The sequence below is a fragment of the Cyclopterus lumpus genome, chromosome 21 (assembly GCF_009769545.1).
Source record: "Cyclopterus lumpus isolate fCycLum1 chromosome 21, fCycLum1.pri, whole genome shotgun sequence".
Taxonomy (NCBI): Eukaryota; Metazoa; Chordata; class Actinopteri; order Perciformes; family Cyclopteridae; genus Cyclopterus; species Cyclopterus lumpus.
The window spans coordinates 2734681-2746446 of NC_046986.1; the positions used below are offsets into that span (position 1 = coordinate 2734681).

The 11766-nt window shown below is 40.3% G+C and overlaps 1 protein-coding gene across 1 annotated transcript in view; it reads left to right on the forward strand.

Moving 5' to 3' along the window:
• The window catches only part of wars2 (tryptophanyl tRNA synthetase 2, mitochondrial), a 20615-nt gene extending 17251 nt beyond the window's left edge, over positions 1 to 3364 (forward strand). Inside the window, exon 6 of the mRNA XM_034562452.1 lies at positions 2711 to 3364. Coding sequence (XP_034418343.1) covers positions 2711 to 3159 — 449 coding nt within the window. The 3' untranslated portion in view covers positions 3160 to 3364. The remainder of the gene's footprint in view (positions 1 to 2710) is intronic.
• The last annotated feature ends 8402 nt before the right edge of the window (positions 3365 to 11766 follow it).

Below are 11766 nucleotides of genomic sequence, written 5' to 3' on the forward strand. Positions count from 1 at the left end.
AAAACAACAAAGTATCAAAAAAAAGGTCCAGTTAGAAAACACAAAACATCCCGGAGGAGAAAGTGGTTAATTAACCAAACAAAAACTCAACCCTGGTGAATCCAGGCTACGAGGTCCTCTCCCTTGTCGTCCTCTTCCAGGTGCTCGTGGGTTCACCTTCCGCTCTTCTTTCTCCTTCCCAGGTGCTCTCCCTTAAGTCTCCCAGCCCTGCCTCAATCAGGTGCCTTAAGCAGCTGCAGCTGGGTGAGCGGTGAGGCAGGCTGGGAGATGTAGTTTTTGAACTGGTGGCCACTCTGTAGCGCCCCTCCACTACCTGTCCCCTTGTGATGCCACAACACACACACACACAGGTACACACACACACTCACAGGTACACACACATACACCAGTATATACATACGTACACACACACACCAGTACATACACACACACACACACAGGTACACACACACCAGTACATACGTACGTACACACACACACACACCAGTACATACGTACGTACACACACACAGGTACACACACACACACACCAGTACATACGTACGTACACACACACACAGGTACACACACACACACACCAGTACATACGTACGTACACACACACACACCAGTACATACGTACGTACACACACACACACCAGTATATACATACGTACACACACACACCAGTACATACACACACACACACACACACACACACACAGGTACACACACACACACACACCAGTACATACGTACGTACACACACACAGGTACACACACACACACACCAGTACATACGTACGTACACACACACACAGGTACACACACACACACCAGTACATACGTACGTACACACACACACACCAGTACATACGTACGTACACACACACACACCAGTATATACATACGTACACACACACACCAGTACATACACACACACACACACACACACACACAGGTACACACACACACACACACCAGTACATACGTACGTACACACACACACACACACATTAAATCTCCTCCTTCAGTGTCACGCTGCTTCCTGTGAACAGCTTCTGTGGTTGGAGGCTGCTGCATCATTGGAGTTTTATTTTGAAAGGGTAATGCTCACACATGGATCACATGTTTCCTCCTCCATGGTCGTCAGATTCATAACAACGTGGAGTCATGAGCAGCTTTGATGAAGGACACATGCTCCTCCTCTTCATCAGCATGATGCCGTGACTTCATCTCTCCTCACCACCTTCCCTTGGACACTAAACGTTTTAAAGTTTCCTTAAATAAAGACGTCTCTCGGGGTGATAAACAGGAAGTGGACTTTTAGTTTGGATAATAATAATTAAAAAATGGCAGAAGGATGAGGGGGAGGAGAGGAGGAGGAGGAGGGGGGGAATAAGAGAAGAAAGGAAATCCTGGCTGCTGCTGTCTACTCATCACTTCACACCGAGATGCATGTGCTTCTCTCACACACACACACACACACACACACACACACACACACACACACACACACACACACACACACACACACACCAGGCAGCTTTAATTAAACTATTCTTCATTCTTTCCTCCACAAAGACTCGTTCCATCATTTCTCTCCCGCTGACCTAACCCTGAATGTGTACTTTAACCCTTAAAGAGTAATTAGGGTTAACTTAAAGGATATTTATGGTAAACTTAAAGGGTATTTAGGGTAACCTTAAAGGGTATTTAGGGTAACCTTAAAGGGTATTTAGAGTAACCTTAAAGGGTATTTAGGGTAACCTTAAAGGGTATTTAGGGTAAACTTGAAGGGTATTTAGGGTAACCTTAAAGGATAATTAGGGTAAACTTAAAGGGTATTTAGGGTAACCTTAAAGGGTATTTAGGGTAAACTTGAAGGGTATTTAGGGTAAACTTAAAGGGTATTTAGGGTAACCTTAAAGGGTATTTAGGGTAAACTTGAAGGGTATTTAGGGTAACCGTAAAGGGTATTTAGGGTAAACTTAAAGGGTATTTAGGGTAACCTTAAAGGGGAACGTTGGTATTTAGGGTAACCTTAAAGGGATATTTAGGGTAAAGGGTATTTAGGGTAACCTTAAAGGGTATTTAGGGTAAACTTGAAGGCTATTTAGGGTAACCTTAAAGGGGAACTTTGGTATTTAGGGTAACCTTAAATGGTATTTAGGGTAACCTTAAAGGGTATTTAGTGTAAACTTAAATGGTATTTAGGGTAACCTTAAAGGGTATTTAGGGTAACCTTAAAGGGGAACGTTGGTATTTAGTGTAAACTTAAATGGTATTTAGTGTAAACTTAAAGGGTATTTAGGGTAACCTTAAAGGGGAACGTTGGTATTTAGTGTAAACTTAAAGGGTATTTAGGGTAACCTTAAAGGGTATTTAGAGTAAACTTAAAGGCTATTTAGGGTAACCTTAAAGGGGAACGTTGGTATTTAGGGTAACCTTAAAGGGGAACGTTGGTATTTAGGGTAACCTTAAAGGGGAACGTTGGTATTTAGGGTAACCTTAAAGGGTATTTAGGGTACCTTAAAGGGGAACGTTGGTATTTTTCAACCCGTGTTCTTGTGTCTTTTGTAATTGATCCAGTTCACAGACGGTCGGTAAGAAGTGGGCGTAGTCATGGTAACGTCACCTCATCGGTTAGGAAACCGCACAAAGAAGTAATTGTAACTTTCATCATATTTAATCATTAATAATCAGAACTGATCTTATTTGCTCCCTTTAGGCTCGACACGAAAGGTCAAGTCCCTCCGCGACCCCTCGGCCAAAATGTCCAAATCCGACCCCCAAACGATGGCGACGATCGCCATCACCGACTCGCCCGACGACATCGCCCTCAAGGTCCGCCGCGCCGTCACCGACTTCACCTCCGAGGTGACCTTCGACCCGGAGACGCGGCCCGGCGTGTCCAACCTGGTGACGATCCACGCCGCCACGGCGGCCATCGGCGTGGAGGAGGCGGTGTGCCGGGCCCGGGGGATGGACACGGCGGCCTACAAGACGCTGGTCACCGAGGCGGTGGTCCAGAGGTTGACCCCCATCAGGGAGGAGATCCGCAGGCTGAGGGGGGACCGCGCTCACCTGGAGGCGGTGCTGGCCCGGGGGGCCCTCAGGGCTCGAGAGCTGGCGGCGCCGGTCCTCCAGGAGGTCCGGCAGAGAGTCGGGTTCTGCTGAGCGGACGCCTTCACGCTGCGGGACGTCCAGTTGATCGTTATGCAGAACAACATGTATAGTAATGGATTATAGTTATTGATCCGTTACAGCTGGTGAAGGCGGAGCTTATTTCAACTACTTTGCATACTGCCGGGTTGTTTAATTTAAAATGCATCATGATTTTATTATTTCATTTATATTTTGTATAAAAGAATTTAAACTTCAACCTGAGGTCAGAATGTGCTTATTTCACTGTTTAGTTTTAGGAAGTATTAAACTATTGAGAATCCTTCATATGTTTTTGTTTTTAATAAACACAATTGTGAAATAAAATCAGCTTTAAGATCATTAATGTGATAAATGCATCAATAATTATTAATATTATGTAATTGGCAAATAAAACTGAGTACTTCCTGAACACTTCGTAATATAATGTATATACTACTCCATATATATATTTATATTTGTGTGTGTATACAGTATTAGTGTCTTTATATATAAATGTCTGTATGTGTGCACATACAGAGTGCGCTAGTGTATATATGTATATATGTGTGTGTGTGTATATACGTATATGTATGTATATACCCACACACATATATATATATACTGTATATACACATTAATATACACACATATGTATGTGTGAAGTATTTATTGTGTGTCATTTATATGTACACACTCCTTCTCTTCATTCTTTTATTTTCAAGCTCTGCATCACTTTCTGTAATTTAAAAGAAATTTCTCTTGTCTTTTAATAACCCTACACACACATACACACACACACGCACACACACACATACACACACACATACACACGCACACATACACACGCACACACACACACCTGGAACAGACCGGTGTATCCTTGCTCCGTTTATTTCTTTTTTATCCTGTTGGCACGCGCGGCTGACGGGAGTATAAATAAAACTATATAGACGACACACACACGCAAACACACACACACGCAAACACACACACACACACACACGCAAACACACACACACACAGCACCGGGCAGTAAATAACGGCGAACCGCATTCTGACAAACGTGCGTAATGAGGAGCTTTAATGTGAACACGACACCGTCACTAAGCCATCTAAACCGGTAATGAGCAGCAATAAATGTAGTTATTAAAGAGATGGAGGTGAATGGTTAATACATGTAGTTATTAAAGAGGTGGAGGTGAATGGTTAATACATGTAGTTATTAAAGAGATGGAGGTGAATGGGTAATACGTGTAGTTATTAAAGAGATGGAGGTGAATGGTTAATACATGTAGTTATTAAAGAGGTGGAGGTGAATGGTTAATACATGTAGTTATTAAAGAGATGGAGGTGAATGGTTAATACATGTAGTTATTAAAGAGGTGGAGGTGAATGGTTAATACATGTAGTTATTAAAGGGATGGAGGTGAATGGTTAATACATGTAGTTATTAAAGGGATGGAGGTGAATGGTTAATACATGTAGTTATTAAAGGGATGGAGGTGAATGGTTAATACATGTAGTTATTAAAGAGATGGAGGTGAATGGTTAATACATGTAGTTATTAAAAAGATGGAGGTGAATGGTTAATACATATAGTTATTAAAGGAATGGAGGTGAATGGTTAATACATGTAGTTATTAAAGAGATGGAGGTGAATGGTTAATACATGTAGTTATTAAAGAGGTGGAGGTGAATGGTTAATACATGTAGTTATTAAAGAGATGGAGGTGAATGGGTAATATGTGTGGTTTTAAATAGATGGAGGTGAATGGGTAATACATGTAGTTTTTAAAGAGATGGAGGTGAATGGGCAATAAATGTAGTTATTAAAGAGATGGAGGTGAATGGGTAATACATGTAGTTATTACAGAGTTAGAGGTGAATGGTTAATACATGTAGTTATTAAAGAGATGGAGGTGAATGGGTAATACATGTAGTTATTAAAGATATGGAGGTGAATGGGTAATACATGTAGTTTTTAAAGAGATGGAGGTTAATGGGTAATACATTTAGTTTTTAAAGAGATGGAGGTGAATGAGTAATACGTGTAGTTATTAAAGGGATGGAGGTGAATGGGTAATAAGTGTAGTTATTAAAGAGATGGAGGTGAATGGGTAATACATGTCGTTTTTAAAGATATGGAGGTGAATGGGTAATACATGTAGTTATTAAAGGGATGGAGGTGAATGGGTAATATGTGTGGTTCTTAAAAAGAGGTGGAGGTGAATGGGTAATACATGTAGTTATTAAAGATATGGAGGTGAATGGGTAATACATGTAGTTATTAAAGAGATGGAGGTGAATGGGTAATACATGTAGTTATTAAAGAGATAGAGGTGAATGGGTAATACATTTAGTTTTTAAAGAGATGGAGGTGAATGGGTTATACATGTAGTTATTACAGGGATGGAGGTGAATGGGTAATACATTTAGTTTTTAAAGAGATGGAGGTGAATGGGTTATACATGTAGTTATTACAGGGATGGAGGTGAATGGGTAATACATTTAGTTTTTAAAGAGGTGGAGGTGAATGGGTAATACGTGTAGTTATAAAAGGGATGGAGGTGAATGGGTAATACGTGTAGTTATTAAAGGGATGGAGGTGAATGGGTAATAAGTGTAGTTATTAAAGAGATGGAGATGAATGGGTAATACATTTAGTTATTAAGGAGATAGAGGTGAATGGGTAATACATGTAGTTTTTAAAGAGGTGGAGGTGAATGGGTAATACATGTAGTTTTTAAAGAGATGGAGGTGAATGGGTAAAAAGTGTAGTTTTTAAAGAGATGGAGGTGAATGGGTAATACATGTAGTTATTAAAGAGATGGAGGTGAATGGGTAATACATGTAGTTATTAAAGAGGTGGAGGTGAATGGGTAATACATGTAGTTATTAAAGAGGTGGAGGTGAATGGGTAATACATGTAGTTATTAAAGAGATGGAGGTGAATGGGTAATAGATGTAGTTATTAAAGAGATGGAGGTGAATGGGTAATACATGTAGTTATTAAAGAGATGGAGGTAAATGGGTAATACATGTAGTTTTTAAAGAGATTGAGGTGAATGGGTAAAAAGTGTAGGTTTTAAAGAGATGGAGGTGAATGGGTTATACATGTAGTTATTTAAGGGATGGAGGTGAATGGGTAATACATGTAGTTATTAAGGAGATAGAGGTGAATGGGTAATACATGTAGTTTTTAAAGAGGTGGAGGTGAATGGGTAATACATGTAGTTTTTAAAGAGGTGGAGGTGAATGGGTAATACATGTAGTTTTTAAAGAGATTGAGGTGAATGGGTAATAAATGTAGTTTTTAAAGAGGTGGAGGTGAATGGGCAATAAATGTAGTTTTTAAAGAGATGGGTGAATAATAAATGTAGTTTTTAAAGAGAATGAGGTGAATGTGTAATACATGTAGTTTTTAAAGAGTTGGAGGTGAATGGGTAATAAATGTAGTTTTTAAAGAGATGGAGGTGAATGGAAACAAAAATAAATTGAAATGTTGCCGTGAGCCGCAGGAAACTAGTAAATGTCGATGCTCCTAACCTTCAGACATCATTGTGTTGCTGTGTCAAAGCACATTCATCACTTTTAATTAATCACATGACATGTCACTTGTTTTATTGTGTTTTAAATTTAATTTAGGATGAAGTCATGAACAATATTAACTCAAATATTGTAAACTTTAAAAAGACGTGTATGATATATATATAAATATCGTCAATTTAGTGTGTATATATAATCTTTTTTTTCCATACTTGTCCTGAGCATTTTATTTATTATAATGCTCTTATATATATATATATATATATATATATATATATATATATATATATATATATATATATATATATATATATATACTGTTTGTTTTTATTATAATAATTTCAGTATTGGGATCAGTATTCTGTATTTAATTTATTGATGGTTAATTTGCATAACATTCATTTAGGATTCATGATGTCATTGGATTTCATACATTTATTCTCTTTAAAATATATAAAGTTCATTAGAGTAAATTATTCTGAATTATAATCTTGAATTAATCTCCAGTTTAAAAATGAAATAAAAAAACCTTTCAGAAAGCTCAAACGTTAATAATAAATAAAGTTGCTCGACGTCATAATCAATCTATTTATTTATTTCCTTCATCGTTTGTTTTCCTCTCCTGACCCTGAAAAACAAAACAAGCTCTTTCGGTCGCGCGGCCTCTCGCGGCGCACGCGCGGCTTCAGAAGGTTGAACTCTGACCTCTCAGATGCACAAAATTAAAGCAACGTGGCGGCTCGTGATTTCTGTATTTTACGCGTAAATTCGAAAGCGTCAGACACACACACACATACACGCACGCACGCACGCACGCGCACACCTTCCTCATCCCGGCGCTGCTGCAGCTGCGTCGTCGTCTCGAGGCGGAAAGGCGGTGAAACGGCCGCCGCTGTCACTTCGGACGCTTCACCGCGCGTGCGCCCCCCGGGGGGTCACGCGGGGTCAAACGCTTTCTCTCACTAATTGAATATTAACGGGGCGCGTTTATGCGCGTGTTCGAAGGGTCAAAGTGTAAAATAAAGGCCGTAAAACGAATCATAAAGTATTATTATGAGAATGCATTGACCCCGCTCTAAAGGTCCCGTATGTGGAGCTGCATTAGAGGCGCGTCGCGCGCCGCCTTCGGGGCCGTAGCCGGGACTCGAACCGCTGCTTTGAGAAGTTACTGGTTCAAACCCGGCCTCTCTCGCCGCGCGTGCACGTCGGATATCTACTTATTTACACAAAAAATCATCCATTTTATAAATAATAATGTAAAAGAAAAGACAACAAGTATATCTTCGGTTTATAGTTGTGTAAATTACAATTAAATTATATTAATATAGGTTCAAACTCATAATTTCTCCCTGATTATCTGATTTGATGTTAAATTATTAATTTTAAACTCAAAGACTACTCCGCAGAATGACGTCAGTTTAGAAGCTCGTGAGAAGTGACGTAGTTTAATAATAAAGTGTAATAAATAATAATAAACAGCGGCAGTGCGAAGTTATTTGTTTCAGTAAAATGTTTCCCCTTTTACGCTTAATTATTAATTATTATATATGTTTTTAGTCCGTCTCTTAGTGACGTGTCTTTCTTAACTTCCTTTCTGAGCAATGAGCGCGTGCGCGCTCGGTTTTAGGGACCTGAGGCTCGGTGACCTTTTTGGAAAGCTTCGTTTTTCAGAAGCTGCAACAAACAGATCAACACCATCTTTAATGTTCATAATCCAACAGCAGCGCGAGGGATTATATATTCTCCTCGCGCACGCGCGCGCGCACACACACGCACGAAACCCCGGTTTAGAACGATGCATCTAAAGGGAGATATTAAACTATTTCTTCCTCGCTTGTTTCTCTTCCTGTGCACGTGCTGGTTTTACAAAGCGATGGTTGATAGAAAGTTATTATTACTATTATTATTATTATTATTTATTTACAGAGTATTAGTAGACTATAATTTCGCACTGAGACAAATGTGTGATTTATGATATTAAGTTAAATAAATCTAATTGGCTTGACTTAATATTCATTTCATGATTATTAGCAGTATTCCAATTTTAATATGTAGTATTTATTAGCAGCATTCTACTTTAATATTTACTATTTATTAGCAGTATTCTATATGCGTATGTAGTATTTATTAGTAGTATTCTATTTGCATGTGTAGTATTTATTAGCAGTATTCTATTCGCATATGTAGTATTTATTAGCAGTATTCTATTCGCATGTGTAGTATTTATTAGCAGTATTCTATTCGCATATGTAGTATTTATTAGCAGTATTCTATTTTAATATAAAGTATTTATTAGCAGCATTCTATTTGAATATTTAGTATTTATTAGCAGTATTATATTATAATATTCAGTATTTATAGTGTTCTATATATTTACTTGCTGTTAGAAATAACTTCTTATGTATTTTAGTTTTTACTTCTCCAAAATAAATATTTAACTTTTTTTAAATTAAATAGTTAAATTGGTTATTAATTAATCGAATAATTGTCCTCATTGGGTTCAAAGTTAAATATTTTAAGGTAATTCTGCATCATTGTTTTAATCAAATGTGTTCAAGTAAACGCTTTATAAATAAAGTAAACAGTTGACTCAGCTGTTTATTATATTATTATATCACTGTAATATGTGTTTATTGTTGTAAATCTACATTTAAAATCTATAACCTGTAGTTTATTGTCCAACATTATTTTCATTATTTTTTATGAACCCCTGGTCTGAGATCAGCACACCTGTCCCGCTGCGGCTGCGCGCGGCCTCCTCACCTGCGATGAGACCCCGCGGTCCTGCTCCAGAAACCCCGGAGAGGAAGACTCCTTTGGGGGTCTCGGCCCCGGCGGACCGACTGGGACCTGGATGAGGATCCAGAGGTTAATAAACACCCTTCAATAACTCAATAAACCCGGTGTATTCTTTTATTATTGTGTGAGAGGAAATAGACTCGGTGGTTCCGTGAAGGCCACATTGTGGAGTCGGCCCATCAGTCCGGATCACCGCTCGTCTTTGCGCGTCTCCCTCCGCCGCCATTGGCCGAAACGCTGCGTCTCGCTTTCTCTGCTCACTTCCCATTGGACGGCGGCTTGTTTGACAGGGTGCGCGCGCGAGAGAGAGAGAAAGAGAGAGAGAGAGAGAATGAGAGAGAGAGAGAACGAGAGGGCCCGCCCCCTCTGCGCCTGGAGAAGAAGAAGAAGGAGAAGAAGAAGAAGAAGAAGGATTAGAAAACTCCCCCAGAAGTGAGTATCAATCAGCGAGAGCTTCGGGGGCCAGAGAGAGAAAAGAGAGCCGGAGAGGAAGCACGGAGAGCCGCGTGCGCCGCACCACGAACCCACCGATCCTCTCACGCGCGGCCGGGATGGCACAGCGGGCCGTGCGCAGGCTCACGCGACGCTGCTAGTCACAGTTGGATTACTTTGGACACTTGGTGAGCTCGCGCCGCGCTGTGAACTCTGACGTGAGCGTTTTGGTTCCTTTTCGGACCCACGGAGAGGGCTCTTTTTAATTTATTTTGTTCCACAAGTCCCCCCCCCCCCCCTCCTCCTCCTCCCCCTCCCCCCACCCCCTGGACCCGGGTGGATTTGATAGACATGAGTGAGAGGAGGCGATCTGCCGCAGCTCTGAGCTCGAGAGCCCACGCGTTCTCCGTGGAAGCCCTGATCGGCTCCAACAAGAAGCGGAAGCTGCGGGGCTGGGAGGCGAAGGAGCTGGAGCTGTCCATGGACGGAGAGGAGCCGGCGCACTGCCTGGACATGGACCCGGGTCAGTGCGCAGCGTGCACCACAACATGTCCGCGACGCGCAGTCTGAACACGCGCAGCTGCGGGGGGGGGGGGGCTGCTGTCAGGAGATATGGCTCAAAATATGAGAAAGAAACTGATTAAAAGTACTTAAACCGACAATAGCGCGCAGGACTTCTTAGTGACATAAAACCATGTGAGTCAGTTTGTCAGAAACTCCTGTGGTGAGTCCATTCTCGGACAGACACATTCCAGACTCGAATCATAAAATGCGCGAAGAAACCAGGTTTCTGCGCATAATTACGAAGAAACCAGGTTTCTGCGCATAATTACGCATAACTTATAATAGTTTGCGCTAAAAGGCCCTCTGAAGCTCCTCATGTGTCAGAGACGTTTTAAGGTCAATTTAAGGACTTTGATCTTTTTGTATTAAATCAGTTTAAAAAATAAATACAATTTGTTTAGAGATCAACATGCAACAAACCTCCGCGTGAAATTAAATAGTGCGTTGGAAACGTGGAGAGAAATCACAACAACATTTAAAAAAAAAGATGATTAAGATGTTTTTTCATTATTAAAGTTAAGTAGCATATTTGACTTATTATATAAGTATTTGTTTAATACATTTTCTTTTAAATATCTTCATAACAAACGTGCGTTAAGTCCTTTTTTTTTTTTTTTTTTTTTTGCAACAACCACAAATTAAATGTGAGCAGTTTATTTATATTTTTGGAAATGTTTTAATATACTAATTAAATTTAATACATTTGCCTCCACTTAAACGTGAATTATACTTTTTTTTCACATCAACTATATATTATATTATATTATTTCTGTTCATTCCGCCTCCGTGTTTTAAAACGGACTTAAATCACAGATGATGATGAAGTTCAGTCACATGTGGGGACAATTAAATTACAAAAGAAAATAAAATTAATCCTCGTGAAGATTGTGGATACAGAAAAAGAGCCCTTATTAATTATTGAATGCTTAATTTGGTTAAATACACAAAGAGCTGCAGACAGAAGCGACGCGGAGCCGCGCGGCCTCGGAAATGCACAGTTCACTTCAAAGTGAGTTAAATGAAATGTTTAGGAGAGGATGTCTGTCATGGGAAGGTTGTTGTTGTTGTTGTTGTTGTTGACGGTAACGTTAAACCGTCTAATGAGGGAGGTGAGACTACAGCTTGTTAAACAATAATCAGATAAAAATGAAATCTCGGATTTCTCTTCATCGTCTCTCAGGTTGTTTTTAGGATTTGTGGCTAAATAAATTTCCGATTCCCCCCCCCCCCCCCCCCCCCCCCCCCCCCCCCCCCCCCCCCCCCCCCCCCCCCCCCCCCCCCCCCCCCCCCCCCCCCCCC